Consider the following 24,100-nt stretch of genomic DNA (forward strand, 5'->3'; position numbering starts at 1 on the left):
ATCTATCAACCAATTTATGCATCCCATTGTGACAGAAATTCTCAAATCTGATTGTGAAGAACTCCTTAGGAGTCCTTTCATTGTCAAAGGCGCGACTTTTAACTTAATTTACCAGTAACCAGAGAAGATGAAAATTCGTAGGGGGCAGGATTTAAAAAATATAGTGGATGTAAAAAACCTACCACTTAAGCTCTTTCAGGTCAGCTTTTGCAGAGTTTGCCAGGTGCGGCTTAGCATTGTAATAGGGCAAAAAGCCTCATCAATCGGGTCTTTTCTCTTGGATGGCCTCATTCAATTGATGTAACTGAGCCATATACAAATGCTTTTTAACCGATTTGTTCCCTCGAGCACTTCCAATCCTACCCAGCGCAAATTGTAGTCTTCTCAGGATAGAGATCCGGCTTACCTTTAAACCTAGACGTTTCTCCTCGAGTTAGCCATTTACTTCTCTGTCGCATACAAACGGAAAGACTCCGCTTCTCGTCACCCGTAACACTTGTGTGTAAAAGTCTATCATTGTGGTTGTTCGTTGTTTGGTGCCATATTTTTCTTGTCTACCTATTCCCTGAGGCACTTCGAGACCTAGTTCTTAATAAAATTCCATACAGTCAAGATGTCCAACAGCAGTCTGGTCTTCGCAGCTTACCTCTTGAAATGATTGCCATTCGAGTACTTCATATAGCCTACCGGAGTGGGGTGCTTCTTTCTTAGATTCCATCTTTAAGCTTAACTGGTCTCTTCGAACAGTTTTCTAGATTACAGAGTCTTTAATGAGCTTTCTATTTCGATGAAAGGCAAGATAGAGTAAATAAACAGTTGTTTTGCATAGAATCTTCATCTTTAGAGCTTCAACTCGTCCTTAAAATTTGGTTCACCACACCACAGAATCTCAAGAGAGAGCTCTTTCAAACGGTGTACAGAGTTAGGAAAAAAAAAGGTATTTTTTACTTTATATATATATATATATATATGGTTAAGTCTATGTTGGATCGACCAGACAGAGTGCTTATTTCCTTCGTGAAGTTAAATTGTGTAGCAATTTTTGCATTAAATCTTGTAAAGTGTAAATATTATATAAGTGTGTGTATAGTAGCGCCAAATATGTATGAACATATGTAGCTGTTTAGCGTTTGCTTTTAAAATGCGATGCCGAATTTAGGGTATCTAGCGATTTTTGTAGTCGCGCTTTGCCCTTTATTTTTTCTGATTTAGTTTGATCGCTGCTATACCACTCAAGTGTTGCCGACAAGCTAAGACGCTAGGTTTTTCAGTGTTGTGCCGTGCTCCTTTCAGCGTTAAAATTTTTCACCTGATTTTATTAGACAAACGTCAAATTTCTATTATGATACCAGTACATTAAAATATTGTCATTCTGCCTCTGTTAAGTTTTTCCTTCTATTAGGTAGCTCCGGTCCATTCCCAAACTAAAACTGCCTAAAGTATCTCACCGACGACAAAAATAATCAACCCTGGACAGCCTCATCTTGAGAGCACGTACCATTTATATGAAACGTATTTTTGTCAGTGATACGAACTGCCCCTTTTTTTTTTTGAAAATAAGCACATTTTCTAATCGTTCTAGCGTGAACTCTAGGCATGGCTATAAGTGCCAAGATTTTCAATTCATATAGCTCCGTTCATTTCGAGCGTATGACAAACCACGTGGAAACAGGAAATGACAAATGGTGAGATCTTTGCGCAGATGAGCCAAATTAAGAAAATTAGGGAAGTTAATTTACCGATCGTACCTGTAACCCCCCACTTACCGAACGTAAGTGGGATGTACAAGTCCTCGTTTAGATGGGTTTATACTAGCATACGGTATATTTAGTCAAATGCACATACACCCATACTGGCTAACGCAGTTTCTAAATATTTTGTCACCGAAGATATTGATGCTTAGATTCGTTTGTGCAAATCGTTCATTTTTTCTTCCTCTCTCTTGCCCTCGTATGCGAGAGCCCCACTACTAAATAAAGGAAATGTAAATAAGTGTGTCCTCAGTGGCTCCGTTTCTTCGCTAACAACGCCGCGCTTGTATTTCTGATCGTGTCACTATCTACAAATCGCTAGAACGATTGAGTTCTGAGCCAACTGCAGGAGTCCAGTTTTGCTGGACACCCTTCCGAGCCCAGATAAAATCATCTACCTAAAGCAGTGCCCAAAAGGCGTTATCGGCTCTACAAGCTCAAGACACTTAACTAGATTAGATAATCAGAGCGGTAGACGTTTATTACTACTGCGAAGACTGAACTTACCGATAATATATATACGTAAGGCATAATAAGGTGGACAATGAGTATTATTTTTTCCGATTTTTTTTTATATATATCGATATTGATCATTTTGCTTGCATAAGCTGACCGTTAATTGTTTTTTAATGTGCTCTTTATGGAAACAAAGGTCGAATTCAATATATCTGGGTATGCATTTCTAGATCGTTTGCAGGCAAACTGCTGTAAGAAACCCCACGAGGCAAGGTTTGAACACGGCGAAAAACAAGGGAAAGTCTGCATAACGAAAGGTAACGACTCTAGTGACCTAATTTTGTCCCATTTTCCCATAGTTAATTGTGGCAATGTCGACGGCGGAAACTTGATTTAAACGCTGACAATACGAATAAAGCGCCTGGCAGTGCGTTTAACGTTAACTTATAATAAAAGCTAAAAAATATTGCGGCATGTTAATGTTGGTGTTTCTTTACTAAGAAAGGCTAAAAGAGAGAGAAAAAGGGAAACATCGAAAATAAGATGGGCTTATTTTCTACAAATACTTGATTAAACGATACAAAGGAATCTCCGCGGCCGCTGTGCTTCCATATACCTCCTCTCTGCTAGCGTAAGTTTTGTTAATAATAATATTATTTAATAAAATAATAAATAAAATAAAAACACAGCCAGGTAACTCGCCACATTTAGCGAACGACGCATTTGAGATGTTTGGAGCTGACGCGTCTCTATACTTATCAAATCCGATTACGGCGTCGGGATAGATAATTAATTCCTGTGGGGTTCGTATGATCATGTTAGGCCAACCAAGCGACCGATTACGAAAATTTCAACAAAAAGCTCACGAGCCCTAGATGGACAAACGAGCTAGGTCGCGGTACAGGCACCGGCTGGCCCTGGCTTCCGTCTTCTGGTGATCAACTCCACTCGTAATCAAGATGTCCCCGCTTCCGCTTAGCGACGCCAAAATCGTTCGATAATACGGTGGTTAATATTAAAACAAGAAACGCGGCCATATAAGATAGTGATTAACTGAGTTTCGTAAATAAGTCCGGACCAAAGCTAGTGCTTCCTTTGTCGTCTGGTTGTACTTAATGCCCCTAATGATACTGCGTATCGATTCGGCTAGTGCATAGTTTCGTCCATGGTCAAAGTTCGTTTACACATATCGTTTCTATGACCGAATATAGTAAATATGCAGTATACGGGAGCAGGACACGGACACTTCAATCGAAGACCTTGATGCGCATTTTGCGTACCTTTATAGTTTTACCATTTTTGGCACCAATTTTGAGAACAAGTCGACATCATTCGTCTGTAATATATTAGAGAAGACTTCCATACATTCTGGGCGTTTGGAGTCAGATGTATGCTGATCGTTTCACTTAGCTCTTAATTGTGAGGTGGCTGCCATTTTGTAGAAGTTTTAATACCGACCTTGAGTATTTTACCCAATGTCTGTGCACTTCGTTGAAGCGTTTCGATGAATTCTATCTAGATAGTATTGTTAGTTGACTTTCGATATGTAGGCTACGTGGCAGAAAACGGGGCCTTGAAGGTTTCGTTTCATTTCGTTGTAACACTGTAAATAATAAACAACCCTAATACTTATTTTTGAGACGATGAATAGTAGAAATATATTTCTTACACAGTTTGAAATTCTGAGCTGCATTAAGCATTGCATCAGAAAAAGAGGAAGACTGCCCGCCGTTTTATGATCCCAGACATTTGGCATCAAGTTCTATACGCTATTGCTTACACTTAGAGACATTGAGTTTCAAAATGTGAAACGTATTAAAATTCATCCATTGGCTCATTGTGTCATTACGCGGACTTTGACCTTTTTATCTACTATTCTAACTATAATTCTTTTTATTTTTGGCTATTATGTGAAAATTGCTAATTCGTTGCACACCTTATCGATGCTTTAAGCATTCTTTCTCAAATGTTACCGTGAACTTTACGTACCTGACGGCTTCCCTATATATTCAGTCTTTTTGTTACGAAATCGCTTCAGGCCCCACATTAGCGTTTATTGCCATTTTCCTCGTGATATGCCTTGACTACATGGACGTTTTCCCGTGCCCCTGATTTTGACCGCAGGCCATCTTCTCACCGGCACAACCACTTGCTCGAACACTCCTTTCTGCTCCAGCCTGCGGATTCTCCATTTCCATGCGGTTGTTAAGCCTTCTTTACTTTAATGAGCTGCATTAGGCGCCCGCGAGCGTCGATCGAGATAAATTAAGTTAGGCCGCGGAAGGAGCGACGTAAGACAGCAGACGTCTGATATGAAAAGAACTTGATAAGTATTTAATTAAGAAAATGAAGAGGCAGCCAATGTTGCGCGAATAGAAAAAAAAACTCAGATTATTCTTTGAATTTTGAAGCATTTGTCAATAGGAATACGTCGCTCACATATCACAAAACCGCATGCATACAATGCACAATCGGACAGAGAAATCTATATAACACCTTAACAGGCAAGCAGTGAGGATTTAATATGATACTGTGAAACTAAATTATGCCCAAATACTGTATATTTATAGTTGTACCTATGGCACCTTTTTAAGTGACTTGATAGCTTCAATAGTCCCCAGTCTCTTTGCCAGATGCAGCACTCTGGGAAGGTAAAAATTCAAGGCGGAGTTCACCTTTACGATCCATGTGGGCGGATTTATGGATGAGCTTGACCAGACGCTCTGTCTCACGAAGGATAAAAAGACAAATAACTACCTCTTAATATCAGAACGAGTAGAAGAATTAATAGAAGAAAAAAAAAAGAGGAATTATTTTGCCAGCTTATCGACACGGCTTTTGGATGAATTCTTCATAGTCCCGCTCATTTGCGAGCAAGCTTAGCCTACTCCGGGTGGTCATTTATATATCTAACTACAAGTGCATGTACATTGGCTTGTAGTTATAAATTCTTTGGTCTTTCCGTCTTGTGTTCACAAAGTTTTTCGACCACTATGGCCATTTGCTGTCCGCACCTGACGGCATCTCTACCAGCACGATGCGGGGCTTGGAAAAAAAACTACTCTATTTGGTAGCGTTTCAGTCTGATCGGCATTGCGTTTGACTTTGTCTAATGTAATGCAGTAGCTTTTGCTTCTAGACAACGGCTCGTTGCGTTCCGGTAGGGAAGCGGAGGTGGGGCACACGAGTCCGGGCGACGACGAAAGAATGAAGCTCGTTGTTCTTCATCTCTGGCTTTTCTGATTCTCCTAACGAGTAGCAGAAAAAGAAGAATAGCATGGAAGAGGGAGTACATGAAGGAGTGGGCGGTCGTGCAGCCGAACCAAGAACCGAGACAAGTTGACGACGATGATGCCTGTCCGGTTGGTCGACTGGCTGGCTAGCCATGACGACGGCGGAGGAGATAACATGGATAGCAATAAATGGCACAAGAAGAGCCATGGTAACGGCGCTACAGCGGCCTCACGTAGCAGCCGTACCACTGGCATCAGTCACACGTAGAAAAACTGATGCAGCCTGCGGTCGTCCTTCGTCGTAGTGGCAGCCTTTGTTTGTAGCAACTAGCCGCTGGAACTGATACTATAGAAGACGACACGTACATACAGAGAAGAGTAGAGCTTAGCATACTAAGGGAATACAGGGTACAGCACAAGATAGGACAAGTATGTCCAGGACAATTAACACCCCGACAACAAGCAGACTAGCAGCTGCCGGCTAGCTTGTGTCAAGATCGAATAATGAAAAAAAAATCTGAAAATAGAGGCAGATTGAGAAAACACATAGAGGGCAACAGGATGAACAAGGCGAGAAGCCTTTTTGTCTACTGTGATAGAAGCAGGGTACATTTCTCTTATACCCGGCCAAGCAACGAGGCAGCAATGGCAGTTGTCGCGGAGGCTGCGGTGATATCTGTGTCTGTTTGTGCTGTTCGGCTTGTTGGGGCGGCGGGTGGATTTGACCAACAGGAAATCCAGCAGACATAACTCCAGCATCGGAGTTAAATCGCAGGACGAACGCCATCAGCAGGTACTGTTTTGCATCTAAGCGCTTCTTCTAACCCAGCTTCTGAACTCCCATTATACTGCACCGTTAGCCTGTGTGTGACTCTTAAAATAGTCGTGTTCGGTTTTTGCCACTACGACCACTACTGCGCACTAATACATTTGAGAGTAAACAGTTTGAGGGCCGAACTAACGCCGAGCGAAACGACATTCATTTACTCAGCGACAGCTAAAGGCACCATTATTAGCCTTCTTTTTCTTTATCCGGTCTTAAAAGCGTCACTTCCCATAATACCAGTAGACACAAGATAAGCCTACAGTGATAGAGGAAAAAAGACTATGGGGTGGCGCTGCAAACCAGGCCAGCCTACAAAGCTGACAAGGCCTGATTTTATCAGCGTCATGATTACGGACTGCCATTAGTAGGCACTAATAATAGGCAGCGGCCAAGATGATTAAAATTGTTCGGACTGGGGCGGATGTAACTGAGCAAGCATAGATTCTGCGTCTTAACACGTCCACCCCTTGTATGTGGATCGTGCTGAAGGTATATTTATTTATTTTACTTATTGCTACCGTATTTGTAGGATTACAAATTAGATAGACAACAATAGTAATGGTGGCCACGATGCAAAAACGAAGCCTAACGGTATTCCAAGTGAGAAAATGGTCTTTAGTAGTTACAACGGATATAGTCAACAGACACGTAGTTTGACGCGCTGTGTGTGTGCCCTCGTTTTTCATTTGTCAGTCGTTATGGCAACCTCGGTCACTCCATTACTGGAGAACGAAAGCACAATGCTGGTCATTCAAAGCCTTCGATGGGGGCAAACGAGGAAGCAACAAGAAAATGATAGGCCGGCAAGAATGCACACTTTGTTAGCTGTAAATAAGGATCAACACCTACTGAAGAATGCTCAAAAAATTTTCGGCTGGTTAAGAGGCATGGAAGCTCAACGATTTATATTCGGATAATTATAAAAGTTTTTTTTTTGGCTCTTAAGCAACTTCGAACTCGTCTGTTCCAGGTTGTGACTGAAATTTTCATGTTTTATGTGACTGATTCTCGCATGTTTCGATTTGACTTTGATATGCGCTCGGTCATGTAGCACATCTGGAAGCGTGAATTGTTCAAGTGTGTTAAACGACTTGAAGGTTCTCGGGTCCCACATCAGGTCGGGCTACAGAAGCCAGCTCAGATAAGACCCAAAGCAGGTAAAAGAAGCGATTATGAAGTACATAAGATTTCGACATGTTATTTACTTACAAAGTAACCATATAAGGGATTTTGTGTGTAGCCTCTTTCACTCGTCCCTTCGCTGTCTACTCATCCGCTCGAAAAAAAAGTCGGCGGAGCCTAAGTTTACTCGTATTTTGTATAGTGACTACAATAGCACCCGAGTCCTATTTTCTTGATGATCTCCTCGACAGAGAAGCAACACCGGCAGGTGCCAAAGAAGTAAGAGTGCAAAGGATAAATCCATCATTGCGTTGCCAAAGGGAAGATGTAAGCTTAAAATTCACGGGATCTTGTGAAGATAAGAGCACATCGTTGATATTTTGCCGACGTCGACTGTTAGGGTGTTGGATAACAAACTCGTTAACAATGTAAGCACTTACCAGTTAGGCGGCCTAATACTTAATGTTAGCGTTATCCCAGGCTCGAGGCCGCAACGGCGAATCAACACGTTGATCTGACCCTCAAATTAAACTTTTTTAGATTGTAGGATGGCAAACCCACAAATACGTCACTCAATGGGAGAAGCAATAAGTAAGAGAGGCCTTGTACGCCATAGCTTCAAAGGTGAGATAATCGTCAACAATACGCTTTTAATTAATGCCGAAAATAACAATTAAAACATGAAATATGCATTTATTAGGCTGTTACAAGCAAATCCAGCAGATTTTGTGATCAAATAATGTTTAGCTAGAATGAAGATCTTTTAACATGTTTTATAGGTACTTGCCTTTATAGATTACATAGACCTCTGACAGCCTCTAGGCATTGATCATTCGCGTCCCATACCCGGTTACCCTTTTTCTTTTTCAAAATAAAGCGGTAGTGGGATATGTTTGCTCATCGATTGCTTTTTTTGGGCTTAGAGAATCCCGTAATGATTCGGAGTTGGATGGGGAAAATAAGCCGATAGAAGCCAAAGTTAAATATTTTTGCTTAATCCAGAAAATAATTGAGGCCTAGTGATAAGCTGTAGCGTTGTCGTTAAATAACTACACTCCATGTTTCGTATGCTTTTTTTTTTGTTGACTTAAGTTTCCCAAATCGCACGAGGGAGCACACCTTTCAGTTCAATTAGCGGGGATTCACCCGATTTTCGCATTTATAGCATATGGCTTGTAGTTCCGTAAAAATGCTCTTATAGTCGACAGAGCCCTTAGACTTCAAGCTGTGAGAAGCCTCTTTGATTGCGGCAATGCGTTCTGTCCTTCAAAATCTGACCACCTCGTCGCTTGTCTTCAGTAGTCCAATGCCGGTCCTTGAATCGTTGCCGTCATTTACGTACTGTGATTTCGCTTAAAGCCTCCTTGGCTAATGTCTTACCCAATCCAATTTCCGTAGCGCTATGATATACGAGTGAACTCTGATTTTTGAAGCTAAAAAATATTTTTTCTTCTGAACTCTTTTCACCTGGAGTGAGGATTGCAGTATCGATCAATCAAATGTTGCCTGTTAGCGATACGCCGGACATGCATGCAGTGCTCTAATATTTTACACTACGATGCCACATAAGCATGATTTTATCGTACCGAAGTGTATAGAGAAAACCATCTAGCTGAGACAAAAAGACCACACTAATGATATTCTTTTTTGTTTTGACGTTAATCGTTTTGAGGAAAAAATTGAAGGCAGCGGAATAAGTATACTTCCATGTTGTTCCTTTCTATGTGCTTCCAGAGTTTTCCTGTGGCCTTATTTTCAAAGGCCATTATTGTTTCGCTGAAGTGAGCCTGTGATGTTCTTCTAACATAGCACCGGGTATCAGTGTCTTGTCACATATTCACAGTGTACATAAATTCGTCTGTACAGTTTCGTTGGTAGAGTGGGGAAGTATATGTCGTTTAACGAGCACGGGTTCTCCTGCCACTTAGCTGAAGTGAAAGTGAGCGAATATCTTGCATACGGAACATCATTGTACTATTAGAAATTGCCGATTACCATCCAGTGACGTCAATCATGACATAGAAAACGCACATGCTGCTGATTTCGATTAGTCTTATGTCGAACTCTGCTGCTACTGGCTTCAAAAGCGTGAACCTATTTCCAGTGCTGGAGGTAGGGGAAAACAAGAGCTCGTTTTAATTAAACAAACCGATGAGGTCAAAGCGGCGAGGCTGCCGAGTCGTGAAAACAGAGATGGCTTTGTTCTATTTTCTACAGATTAGACTATCGCCATTGCTGTGGCCATGAATAGTGTATTTGAAGATATCGATTAACATTCGTCAGTCATCGGGATAATTTACGTTTGTGTTTGTTATAGCAGGTTAAGAATCCTGACCAGTCTGGAGGGCTTTTCTAGCAGCGGTGACTTTTCGCTTTCCACCGTCCAAAAGTATAATGCTCTATTCGATAACAATTCCCAATGGAATTAACACAATGATTAATGTATAGTGGGTAAGATAACAGGTATTTCCCTGTGAACAAGCTCTCGGTAACCCTGAACGACGCAGAGACTACGTCAGTTGCTTGAGCAAATGGCATCTTATCTGAGGTGACCTCTACCAATAATGGTAATTCATGGTGGAAGAGTCAAAGTCAAAGACGTCGCGCCCTACTTGAAACGAAAGTGAGCTGAACACGTTCATTGGCCTGCGAAGTTCTCTGACCTTACAGCGTTTTCTCAGGACACTAACCACAGCTGAATTCAGTTAATACATTGTTGTTTTTCAATTGGCTAGGTTATGCACTCTCGTTTCCGGAAGTTCTACTGATTTAACGAACTAGCGAGAAAACAGATCTAGTATAAGCTAAAGTACAGCAGATTTCGATCAGAAGAAATTCATATCCGTGCTCCACTATGCAACCTTCTCTCAGTAACCTTCCTCGTCTAGTCGTGCTCAAATCTAGATCACAGAGTTAGTAAAGGTGAGTAGTAATGTCTCCTGCTTGAGCCGTTGTGGCCTGTTAGTTATAGTCAAAAAAATGGTTCATAGTTGTATATATTGCAAAATGAAAGTGGTCTACAATAGGATCTATAGTGCTGCGCATGCATAAGCGAATATCATTTATCGAAATTTTAAATCTATTAGTAGGGTGCATTACTAGTTTATCTTCATACAAGCAACGTACATATGTTATTGCTAGAACCGTATGACCTGATCGGCAGAGAGGTCCAGCCATCAATGGAACTTTGCTGAAACGTATGGAGAAGAACTCGAGGCGATCGCAGAGAACCGCTCCAAACTCAATAGCTCTCCCAATTAACAACGGCACGCTCGTGTGCCTTGGCTAAAGACAGCTACTTTTACTTCACTGAGAAGGAAAAGCTGACTTAATGAATAAATTACACCAGTTATAATTATTGTTATTATCTAATTAGTCTAGTCGATTGTTGGCTTTAGAGTGCTGTCGTCGTTGTCGTCGTTGTTGTTGTTGTTGTTGTTGTTCGAGCAGTTATAGTTGCAGGCCAGAAGGCCAACAAGCTGAGTCGGCTGCTTTTACAGTTCCGTACGTAATGGGCAATCAAAAAATGTCTACGCTCTGAAATCTCAATGGGCCTCATAAAGGTAGTCGCTTATCGTCGTAGAGTTTTCAATTTATTGCATTTCCTTTTTCTAATCCTTTTTTACCCGCCAGCCGCTTTATTTTTCTAGATAAAATCTATCCTATCTAACATGAACGTTTGTAGCAGCTATGCGGGTCTATCTAATAATATCTGAGGTCCGACGAGCTTGTCGGCAAATTTTTGTTTCAGTGCTCCTAAAACGCGTCCAACAACCCTTTATCCTACAATTTGTGTCTCATATATATAAGCGCTTTATTCACTTCCTAGTTAGATGCTTTTACTGGTGGGTCGGCGATAGACTCTTCATTTTCAGAAATGTTTCAGCTCAGCTGTTCAGTTAGAATTTGATATTTCCTCCTGGCCCTGCTTTCTATATCTGAATTCTACCAATCTCTCTCCAACTAAACATCTGAGGAAATCATTGCTCCTGCTGTTGCTGTCGCAGATACCGCAGTTGTTCCTTCAACCAATCCTGCTTTGCGTCAATCCTGAAAAATGGGCTCTTATTCTTCGGAATGATCCTCATCATCTGCCCAGTTCGTTCCGTCGGTTCATGTCGCGAAGAAAACAGAGTTGTACCGGGAGAAGGGACTGGGTCGAAACTGAAATCGCAAACAACTTTTTATGACACATAGTGTACCGTTTGTCTCCAACCGCCCAGGTTGTTAAACCGGTTAACAGGTTAATGAGTTAAAAGCAATGCTCAGAAACTCGACGTATGCAACTCGAATACACACGGCTTAGCCCGTATAGAGCTTGAATTATATCGAACGATCTATAGGACAGCAGTAACCTGCTTTTCCGACAGTCTTGCCATCGCTGCTGCGGCTAGTGCTACGATCACCATTACTAACCTCCTCGTTTCGTGATGTCTCTAAGGTTTGTTGTCGTCCAAATTGATCTTACTGGTAGCATCATAAATAAATTAATATCGATTTGATATGATGGAATTGCGGGATATAATTGGGATGGTTCCTTAGTGTTTTCTAAATCCATGACCTTCGTAAAGACAAAGACAGGTACCCACCGCTCACCAACCATTGGCTGCAAGAAATAAAAAAAACGTGTTTTCTTGTCATCATAGTGTTTAGTAAGCAATATCCGAATGAGAGAGTTATCAGGTATGAAGTAGTCAATTTCGATCCGATTCGAAGCTGATCGACTAACGTGAAACTGTTTTCTATGGGTTGTCTTTGGCTGAAGTGCTCAAATAGAAACATATTCGTTTTTCAACAGAGAAGACCACGTGAAGATATGATGCTATCCATATTCTAGGGTAAACATACGCGTAGTTCGTGTGTGGGATCATTAGCTGTTGTTTCCGCTGGGTATCCTACATACATTTTGTTCCAAGTAAACACATGGCCATGCTCAGATTTTGAGTCTGCTGGATTTTACCATTTTAACAACTTTCAATTCAAGATATATATTATAGTTCGATTGCCTACTCAATACTGAGCTTCTTATTAAACTGAGCTGGACGTAACAGGGATGTATTGGTATGGTTTTTGTCGAACATGTCAAATACCCATTTATGTGTTTTATTCGACGCGACAAATATACGTTTCACGTTCTTTTTGTCCACCGTTACATGCCTATCATAGTACGTGTAGGGTCGATAATGTGGACGTAGAGCCCTTTTTTGTTTTGAGCGCCGCGGCATTTTTTTTTTGGTTTCCATTTTTTCGAGACAGATAAAAGAGGTTTAAAGGGTGAAGCGAGAAAAAATACGTCCGCCTTTGCACCAACCATTCTTCCTGCTAAGGGTCAATTGCGGCTATGAAGAAAGGTTCTCTTGCCTAACTTAGTCAAGCGGGGGGAAGGTCCACTACGGCCGCCTCTATGGGGAGTCTCAATTTAGACTTTAATAAATCTTCGCTGGCCGCAAGGGAAGGCGACTCAGTTCCTATAGGCGTTTGGGATCGTCCTTTCCCCAAGCCAGGCAACATCAGCCGCAATTGAAAACTTCTTTCACTCCCTGTTCTGCGCGGTGTTACCCGGCTTTGAAGGGTCACTGACTATTCGTTCGTGCTGCTTCCTACCTTCAGAGCAGTCCCTCGTTGATCAACCGAACAGGCGGCGATGAAGCTCTACTACTTAAAGGATGAGAAGCGGGTGGCAGGGCCGGAAAAAATCAGCCATTCTGTGTGGACATCGGTAGACGTTACTCGTCGAAAATCGTCTATCGTCGCCCTGTCCACCCCGTTCTCTACGAGCTTAATTCGCCAATTTAACAGTGGAATGGGGTGTACGAGAGATAAATCGGTTCGCCCAGGGGGTCTATAGGGGGTTGTCACCAGTCGAAGGCCGATAAAAATTAGCCCAACCGCTTCCGACGTTACCGAAGTCGTGCCTCATAGCCCTACGTCCTTTTCGAGTTTACTGTTTTCTAAGACGGACCATTAGGGGCTTCTATAATAGGATAAACCTTCCGTGATTTTGAATAAGTGCGGAACAGACCTTGAGTAAGGAAAACCGTGAGGTAGTGAATGTACGTATATTAAATCGCCGAATCGTGAGGTGGAGTGTACCGTACTGGTGCGGCGCAGGTGGTCAGTTAGTCAACGGAACGTCGTCTCAACGTGTCTTTGAACGTCTCAATACGGCAGGTGATGCTTCTTAACAGGGTTGCAAGAGAGTCCTCGATTCGTTTGCTTGCAACGAAGCAACGTGCCTTAGACTTTGTTAAACTCATTTAAGTTGTGACATTGTTCTGATATAGCTATATTTCTAGTTTATTACAGACAAAGTATATACAAGAGCATAAGTGTGGTTTACTATTAAGTACGCCACATAGCTGGACCGAACTGCTTGAAAATGATAGAGTATCATCACCAATGGAAATAGAAAATTCGCTTTGTGCGAAAGCTATCATATAACGTTCCGCCATATTTACAAGAGGCCTGCGGCTCAGTCATAGCATAGGAGAAAGCAGTAGTTGTGAGTCTGCTTATAAAACAGTTCTATCTAATATTCTGTGGTTTTGATTGCTTGTGTACATTCCTTTTACACTGAGGGGCCGCAAATTATCCTTACACAATGTATTATTTATGCAGATTTCGATTTTCATTTTTTTGGATTACAGTAATTATCTCTACTACCATGAGACAAGATCGTAGGATTTACGACATTACTAAAATGATAAGCTGTTGTTTTACTGAAGACCATTGGTAAGGTTCATGAATTGTTTCTCGATGTGGTCATTCGTGATCCCTGATGTCCGGTATTAAAGTGGATTTTTTTTCATTATATTAGTTTGTATCAATAACCTTTGTAGACACAACTAACGCTGCAGGTATATTCATTTTTAGTGTGGTCATTATTAAATTTTTATGATGTCTTAACATTCGATACCCAACCTTTCTCACTTGCATTTTAATTCTTCTTACTCGTCGACAGGTGGCTATGGCGTGGGCGCTGGCAGGGGCGGCTACCAAGACTACAGCGGGTTTATGAACCACCTGAGCAAGCCGGTGTATTACGGCGGGCTGCCCCCAGGAGGACCGTCGTTCGGGCCTCGCAGCGTTGGACGAGGTTACGAGGGTGGAGGTTACGGAGGGGAGATTATTGGTGGCTACGGGGGCCACGGCTACGCGGGTGGGGGCGGTGGCGTTGGCGTTGGTGTTGGGTCGTATGGTGGCTCTTCGTATGGGACGGCCGGACACATCTATGGAGGTGGAATCAGCAGTGGAGGAATGGTTGGCTCGTATCATCCAGGTCGGTTGTTTCCTCAACGCCCAGACGTTCGTCAGGTAGTCGTCTCGGTGCCATCGGACTGTGTCGAAATCCAGAACGGACAGGCAGTAGCGCGCTACGAGCTCATCTCCATACGCGAACGGCACGGCCGATTCCGGAAGGCTGTGCCGTTACTTCACCCCTCGCTCGCCATCATTCTCGGCATTTTCAACACACTCTTGCCCGGCACAGGTAAGTTAACATCTGAACACAATGCGATATACTGAATAGGTATTACAGCAAGTGTCATGACATGTACTTACCTGGAAGCATAAATTAGAAGGAGCTCCGTACTGTCGCTAAGCTTTCAATATTTGCACGCCGTTCATACAAATATAGCATAATGCAGCTCATCAGCAAATTTAAATAATCAGTATTTTTTTTAACCTAGCAATGAAACAATAAGACCTCTCGTTTGGATCAGGTTACTGTAGTCGGGGCGAACTATCGTTTGTGGGCATGAAGTCAATGGGTAGTAGTTGTGGGCGATGCATTTCCCCTTTAAAGTTCAACACTAAGCCTTTGAAAGAGTTACTTTTCACACATTTCTCAAGGCAGATCCACACGCAAACCCATGTCCAAGTTTTTTAAGAAGGGATGCGTACTCCTTTTCATCAACTCTCAGTATCTCAATTGTTACTAACCGGAATAAAAATTTATGCTCTAGCTGGTTATGTTTCTGGCGTTTCCTTTATTCGGCGAGTTTGGTACCTAAGCCTGCTTTACGGTACTGTTGCTAAGTTGGCTCTTGATGTTAGAGAGAAGCCTCGTTACCAAACTGCTCGCTTCCTAATGTAGAAGAGCTCATGTTTAGTGTAGCTGAACTCAAGGCTTGATACATTTGCAAAGTCAGTCGGTCTCCTTAGCAACTTCCTGGAAGATTGCGCCGTCCAAGCTGCCATCGTCCAAAAGCCATGAACTGAATTTTCCCTCCATGGGCAGAATTGTGCTCGTCTATGTGGATCTTTTTGTGGGATTTCAAGCCTTAAAAGGGTTATGGTATTATTCCACCAAATTGAAGCTTGTAATGTTTTCGACTGTATTGTTCTAATACGCCACGTTACCCTACCCCCGCTCAGTTGAGGTTTACGTACTTTCCAGCTGTTTTAAACACATAAGGCTGTGCAAATCTTGAACCGTTTTGTAGCTAACGAAGTCAATCCTAAGGTAGCTCAAAACATATTTGCGACAGCTCCAAACACATGAGACCTTCTGTGTAACATATATTTTTCACAAATATTCGTGACATGCTTCACCGTCATAATGAGGCCGTTGATAGGTGAACAAGCAACATAATGGACTTCATCCATAGTAACAACCTTTACGACGAAGTGTGCATTTGGATACGTAGCCTGTTTCTTTTAAACTATTTGTAATTTGACTGGGAAATCTAATTTCGCCGCCCAGCTTATGAACCTTATTTGGTATACCCTTTTCTAGGGTTTTGTTCAGAGCCACATTGACCACGTTTCTTGAAAAGGAATGATTATTACTATACAACAGAATTTTTCGCGTTCCGATCAACTCATATACCTTCACATCAGATACTTCGTCATTACTAACATCAACTTATCTGTGATTTATCAGATAAGGGTGCTGAAAACGTTATGCATACTTTGTGTAAAAGAGAGAAGCACAAAATTGAAAAAGTTAAATTTACTTCTAAAAAAATCTATGCAGTGATGTTTTAGGTGTGAAATAATATGTCGCTATATCGTTGTTGCGTCAATTGTTGACCTTTGCTCTAATTTACAAATAAACTTCCTGCTTTTTTGCATAGTAGCGCATTTGCGATCACACATTCATAATATACACGTATGGATACTGTAAGAAAGTGCTAACTGCGATTGCGGTGCCTTTGCAGGTCAACAGTAGTCTCTAGAATTGATGTGGTTAGTGAGGAAAGTCTGTCCCCACTTGATGGTGCAGTGATTTTTTTGTCTGTACTTAGAGCTGCTTGAAGTAGTCTAGGTTCGAAACCGGACGTAAGCACACTTCGTTTAGCACTGGCAGCCAGTCGCCTGAAGAAATGCTTACCGGCGGTGCTGCACGTAAAACTTAAAACCTTTATTCATGTAAAGGAGGTCGGGTACTAGTTTGGTAGATCAAACCTTACCTAATTTCTTCTACATGCACTCTATACTGAAATGCGTCAAAACTTTTGGAACAGCAGGCCGAGCGACCTTTAGCTACAGCGACTACCGTAACAGCCAGGACGACGGTTAAAGTCGACAGTATAAATCTGACCTACGGTTTTCTACGGCACGTACAATTCTATACGTTTCCTTATTCAATAACACCGATTGTGTAGGTATGCTTATGTCATCGGCGGGGCCTGGACCGACCAACCCTGACTTTTCAAGCAATATAAAATTCGATGTTGTCAAAAAAAGCTTGACAGCGGTATTTCCTTCTGCAATTTTTCGACTCAAATCGAGAATGACGGTGGACAGAGGGTGAAGGCATATTTCCATAGTTACCTGTATACAAGGCAGGGTCGCAGTTATCGTTGCAACCGAGTGCTTCGACAGGGAGTGCAAGCTCAGAAGAAGTTATTATTGTTATATTATTGAAGTGAATGTATATTATTGTGTTCTCATTGGAGGCCGTTTGCCTAATCAAAAAAAACATTACGTAAGGGTTCAAAATAACATGGCGAATACTTTAAAGTTATCTAAATAAATGCTCTATACAAACGTAGTACTAGATTACAGCATAAGTGACAGCTGAGCAAGCAGTAGTCTTGATTTTGCAGGTTCAATCGCTGCTTACACAGATACAACATCATAATAATAATTAATTTCATAAAGTAGCATTTAAGTTGTATAGATGTATAAAGGTTCGTTATTGGTCTTATTAGTTTAACCAACGTTTGCTTGCTCTTTTGCTTGAAAATAGGCTCCGCTTTGCGGTAGTTAGGCTCTATTAATCTCAACAGATAGATAGAGTGATCAGAAATTGAGGCAAAACTGTAACAGTCGTCAGTGACTCAATAAATGTGTGTATAAGAAGGAGGTCGAGCAAGCGACACATTCTATCGTGCATTACGACAACAAAGATAGGTTAATATGAGTTTACTTTTCGACCTGTACTTAATAGCGATTTCGTTTAGCGTACTTGCTAACTATGCATACGCACGTCGTGGTAAACGGCACGTGGGCAACGGGTGGCTACCACAAAAAGCGCTCGGCATAACCTGTCAGCGGGATGCAGCCTAGCTATTTTTCAAGTCTTCCGGCGTACTTTGCTCCTTGCTATCACTGTCAGCACCAGTATCTCCCGCTGGTCAGTACCATCGCGCCTTCATCCAGCCTGCATGACGCTAGATCTAACACCCGAGCCATTGGATAACCTTAGTGTTGCTTGTGTATGCGGTGACCCCCTGAATATCTTCCATGGAGGCACGGTGAGCCGTAAGAACGAACGTGAGGTTATACCACACACTTCCGGTCACCTTTCCTGCTCAATATGCAGCGCCTGGCGGAGACCAATCTCCTGCTGTCACGAATGGTCCCTGGTGAACCCCTTTCTGCCCCCTTCTCTTTTCCCTCTCGTCATAGACGGTTAGTCCCTCAAAGCATTGGTGCGGTGAAGTTTGCGAAATGATGACACCGCTATATCCTGTGATCGTCTCCTCTTGGCCTCTTCTCTTGGTCTCTTGTCTGCCTTTAAATTAGCTCTCTGGTTAGCTGCACGCAAGAGGATGAAGCTTTATTATCAGAAGAACATACCCTTCTGTGAGCGAAAAAAGCCTATAGTCCAGGTCAGAGAGGAGCTGAGCACGTTCAAATCAGACGAGTAAAGACCTGGTTGTCGATACAAGTCGTTCTCTTGGCCTACATATTCTTCAGCTTTTAAAATCCGTCCAATTGGCGGCGCCTATGTTGGTCTCAGCTCATAGTAAAGCCGATGGGATGCCGTAATCACGGTGACGTTGCTGTAACGTTCGAGCCTCTCAAAACCACGAGGGCGATGATAGCGACTGGGTTACCTAGGAGTAGCTGTATGCGGCAAAGGTCGAGAAAGCATTGAAGGAATGAAGAAATGGGAAAGCACCTCGATACAAGATTTAGGCGAGTTTTAGACATTTTTACTAATACATGGCCCTTACTTCCGTCCTTCGAGAGATCTTTAAGATGTCCCATGATGTCTTCCCGAAACGTGGGACCATAATAGTATACAGCCGCAATGCCGATGATAACTAAGCATTCTAATTACAGATATAGTCGAATAAGTGATTGATATAGCATAGTCCCGGAACCATTTCGCCATGTTGGACAGACCCTTAGGAAACTGTGCGTGTGTTGTTCAACTAATACCCTAACTTATCTCAGATAATTTCTACTACAGTTTTCTTTATTAATAAGATCTCAATAAGTCCAATAAATAAATTGTAATAATACAGTAATGTATTACTTTTCTGCAGACAAGCGTATATTAGATTTTGTTCTTAAATAACAAGGACTTCTTCAATTCAAAGGATTGATTAACATACCAGGCTCTCTAGAGAGATTCTACGGCAGAAATAACTTAGTGATATTTCAAAGAAACACCTACATTATAATACGATATAGCATGTTAACCACAGAATACTATCAAACCTTACCCAAGTTAAATGGTTTTTTTCACTACCTTTCGGGTTCCTCTTCCAGACGTCGTTGTCATTTATATCGCCGGCGGCAGCGGCAGCAGCAGCAGGAGCAGCAGCAAATCGGGTGGCTTTCGCCCCCTTGTGATCTGACCCTCTCGATGAGGGGCGATAATCAGATAGATCCGACCGAATCCTGTACCGCCTTTGCAAGCGAACGAAGTCGGTCCTGTGAGCGAACATATCTGGTTTTGCCCACTTAGTTTGCGAGCACCATTGTATTGTCTTTTTCAGTTTCCATTTTCCACTTTGCATTCGTCGTGCCGCTGCTGCCTTACAAGATCCTTATCTCGAACGCTTCCTGTATCTAAAGCAATGACCGCGAACGGCAGAACGTGAATTCACCAAAGAATGTTGTCCAGACAGCCTTCGCTGACAAATGCTCATTTACGCATGTATTTACATCGACTGACACTTAAGGAGGAAAGGACTTTGTCGGCGAGGGAGCCAAACGTTTTAAGGCACGTGCATACATGCGAACTAGCTACTCTTGGAAAGTACCAAATATTCGGAAACACGTCTCAAGCAATTTTAGGAACAGTGTCTTTTACAGTGAATAAAAGCGTCATCAATTAGAAAAAGCTGAGATTATCCCAATATTTTCATATAACCTAACAAGAACGTAATAACAACAGAATAGCGTCAACACAAGATTAGCGCACGTGATGCCCAACAAATTTTAGAGACCCTGACCAGTAAACGGGAAAAGCTTGTAAGAGATTCCGAATATACCGGTATTGGTAGCTAAGAAAATTTATTTTTTACAATATTTTCCATCAAATATCAAGCTCGGAGCGTATATAGTTGAAATCGAAGTTGATTGAGCTTCTGGACATATTGGTAAAACATGTGGAAGTGTTAAAGCGGGTACGTGTTGTCTTCGAAATGCTTACAGAAGGATCATGTGCGTCACAATCGCTTATGTTAGCGGAAGTCACAGATATCCGCTTTAGGGGGTCATCTTCAAATCTGTCCTATGAGACTAAAGTTTTCGACAAAACAAATGGCATACGATCTGTTCTGATTCACGGGATATGTCATCATTTATATAAAGGATGAATATAAATGGACCTAGGACTAAACCTTGAAAAGCTCTCGAGTTGCTAAATGAACATTTGAAATCACATTGTCAATGTGTAAAATTAAGAAGGGATTGGTCAAACAAGATTTAAACCACAGAAGAAAATTCACAGTAGAAAAATACTTATGCGTCTGTACAATTCGTCGTAGTTATGGATCTATATCGTTAGCCTCTATTTAAAGTAATAATGTCTAAAGAAAAATCATGACCTGCGGTAGTGATACATACGCCCAGTTCAGCTGCCGCACTCAAATTCACTTTTGTAAAAAAGGCACAAACAATTCGGTTGTTTCACTTTTTATTTTACTGAAGACCATGTCATCAGATTCCATAGCACTCAATGGGCACATCCTCTTGGTGCAGCCGCACGATCTGGTGACAAGATTCCATAGTGATTTACTATCAGCTCTAGGCATTATAACCGTTGCCTTCCGTAGTGTCGATAGCTCACATCTAATCAACATTTTTCCAATGCTCTTTAAACTAGATGTCGTCACATTGTTAGTCGATCTCATCAGGGGCATATCTTTTTCTCAATTTGTCAAAGGTATGCCTAAAGCGACGAAGCTCCCCCAAAGAGGTTTCATGAAATGGCTATTTGCAATGTATAACAATTTTCGCGGAATAAGCGATATTGTGTAAAATATCCATATCTCTGAACTCGTTTATTAGTGAACAACTAATGAAAAGGAGAATACTGAAGTATTAATCAAAATTACTTGTACTAAAACTTCTTCTCGATTTTTCGCATCAGCTTCAAGGGTGATTGTCAGATATGAATATCTGCCAGAACAGAGTAACGATCAGAGAAAGCGTAAAATCGTATGATTGCTGAAGGAGGGACCTCTGTTATCGGCCCATATTACACAGGCACATCGTACCTCAATGGTTTCGTTTATGTTGGAAAGGCTCCAAGCATAGCGGTAACATGGTAAGGCTGCTGCCTAACAAGTGGTACTTCATATGGTAGTATATCAACAATCAATACAGATTCCTCACTAAACGCCAGCCAGAGCGAGCAAACGCCAAAAGAAGCAGTGGGCTGCGATTGAAGACGGCGATTTCATTCATTATGCGGGTTACCCAAACCGATGAATAATAAAAAAACAATGAAAGGGACAGATTTGGAACAGACTAAAGTGCGAAGCGTACGGCGCAAACGTTTCGAAGCAAGACGCGGCGGTGGATCGCTTGCCCGGCGTTACCTCGAATTGGTTTGCCTACCGGCGAGCAGCAAATGATAATAACTGTTGACTGTTCCAGGTCGGCAATTGTAATCAACACGACTTGTTTTTCATTCGTCGACACTGTAGTTACTGACATCGTCGTAAGCATCGAAATAACTGATTCAGAATCATAAGCTTTCCCGGCTAGACTGTAGATTTACCGACCTGAAACGATGTAATGCCCTAAAGTGAGATATGGAGAGGGCGCATAGGAGAACAAAGACTCGTAGATCGAGGGCCTCCGACGTTCTCCTAATGACAAATGGTGCTCGTGTGGATATGCTTCACATCTATTATATATAGCTCATCTTTATACGCATGCACATATGTGCATACATATATTTGTATATATGAAAACCTAGTAAGCAGGTCTTGTAGGTTTTGTCAGCTAGTTTGACATATTTTAACGGAGAAGAGCGTGCATTCAAATGACAAATGGCAGTTGTTTCGTCTGCCAAAAGTTGAAAGTCTGTTGAAAAGTTTGTATTACCAACATTCGTAGGAACAATATTCTTTCACATCTATCCAGAAACCACTCGACGGTTGGTCCCGAGAAGAGACAGGGTTATTGTTGTCTCCGTGTTATTAGCAAATATTCAAGCATAGTTATTACTAACAATGCGTGCACACGGAAGAGGGCATTGGCAACTTGTCTCAGGTTATTGGACCAGGTTGAGTAAGGCAAGAAGGATTCATGTTCTCTGGCCGCTGTCGACCTTCGTTGACATTAAAAGCAATTAAATATAGCCTTACGACACTGACGAAATAATTTTTGGCCTACAGTCTGAGGAAGACCACTAAATTTACACAGTTCGCACAGAAAAAATGTCTCTAAGAGGGGCGTACTGTAACCGTACTAACACAAAATACTATAGGAACCGATGGTTATAATGGAAAAAAAAAAAAGTTACCTTCTTATTAATCTAGTATGAGTGTTTTTTTTAGAAATTTTTATAAAATTTTCTATAAAAATTTTATAAAACTAGTATGAGTACATGTTGAACTACACTATATATGTCTGTAAATATACTATCAGAAGTAGATTCCATTTCGTCATTCTGTAGGCAGCTAGGTCCGATCCGTTAGCTGCACCCACTTTAATTTATACAGACCCCCTGATGCAGCTTTTTGTTCTATTGCAAGTGAACGAAAACTTGGCAAGCCTAGCGTTGTGTATTCTGTTCTGCTTAAGCAGTCGTGAAGACTGGTACGCTTGAAACATACGGAAACAGAGAAGACGTAAAAGACTCTTGCTTGCAAACAGCAGTTGCTAGAGACGACTACAATTAATTTCTAAGAATCGGCAATACCCCGATTGTTGTACTCTAGAATGACGTTCCGCAGGTTGGAAGGGTTTACCGTTGACCAAGCAGTCGACCGTTCTATTAATGTGTATGGCTTATATCTCTCGTGGATCTGACCCTAGCAAGAGGCCGAATTGCTCCTTCGACGGAATTGAAGTCTTCCTCCTTTTTGGATGGTAACCGCCGCCGTTTCACAGCATCCACGACTTCATTGCTGTGGTGCCGCTCTAACAGTACCGCCTACAGAGGCACAGAGATCTCTAAGAATGTCGTAAGTGGAGACATTAGTAGCATTCCCGTTTCATATCAGTGACTCCTGTACCCACTGTCCTCGTCGCTTCTTCTTTTTGGCGTTATCTGTCCTTGAAAACCTTTTCTCTGTAGCCCTTCTCTCAAACAGCTCTGAGCAGCGAATCAACGTAAACGGCCATCTATGACATGTCATGGATCGCCTTTCTAAGAGTACATACATAGCACGCTACATACATGGCCGTAAATTCCCACCAGTCACCAAATCATCACCTTTAGCCGCCTCTAGTGCGCGCATACCAACTAAAGCCGATTCATGTTCGTAGATGCGACAAGCGCAACAAGCAAAACCTGCGGCCACAATCACATAAGCTCTACAGACATAGAACCGACTCCCGCGTCGGCCTCTTTTTGGCCCTTCCTCGAAAGTTTCTGACACCTATCCATGTACAACAAGCAGTCTCATCAGTTGTGTGTATGTGAAAGAGGAAAAAGCAGATATCTTGTCGATTTCTAAAATTGCCTTGCCCGAGTTTACTGCGGGCCAGTATCGCCTCGATCGACCGCTCGCTATCTGATGGAAAAGGCCACCAGCATGATTTTGAAGACATAAAAGAAAGAAAAGGAAGTACTAAAAAAAGTGTGGAGTTCTTCGAAACGGGAAGCACGATGGAAGATCCGACGAACGCTGAAGCGAGGCTGAAGGTGTCGACCCTGAAATGTGGCGAACCAGCATTTTAAGTGTCGCCCGCAGAATGAACTAGCAACACCGTATATCAAAGGAGCTTTTCGTCTGCTCTAACCTTCTGTAGTTTAATGGATGTCCCTTCGGACCGCAGGAGATCAAGTAACCTAGAAGGTAAAAGTCGACCGGATTGAAAAAACATGCAAAGCCTGCACAATTTCT

At 42.0% G+C, this 24,100-nt stretch overlaps 1 protein-coding gene across 1 annotated transcript in view; it reads left to right on the forward strand.

The window, feature by feature from the left end:
• Nucleotides 1-24,100, forward strand: part of LOC111259218 (uncharacterized) — a 137,477-nt gene that overhangs the window by 13,273 nt on the left and 100,104 nt on the right. The window contains exon 2 of the mRNA XM_086967798.1: nucleotides 14,350-14,877. Coding sequence (XP_086823924.1) covers nucleotides 14,403-14,877 — 475 coding nt within the window. The 5' untranslated portion in view covers nucleotides 14,350-14,402. The remainder of the gene's footprint in view (nucleotides 1-14,349; nucleotides 14,878-24,100) is intronic.

The sequence above is a fragment of the Varroa jacobsoni genome, unplaced genomic scaffold (genome assembly GCF_002532875.2).
Source record: "Varroa jacobsoni isolate VJ856 unplaced genomic scaffold, vjacob_1.0 scaffold_306, whole genome shotgun sequence".
In the NCBI taxonomy this organism is placed as follows: Eukaryota; Metazoa; Arthropoda; class Arachnida; order Mesostigmata; family Varroidae; genus Varroa; species Varroa jacobsoni.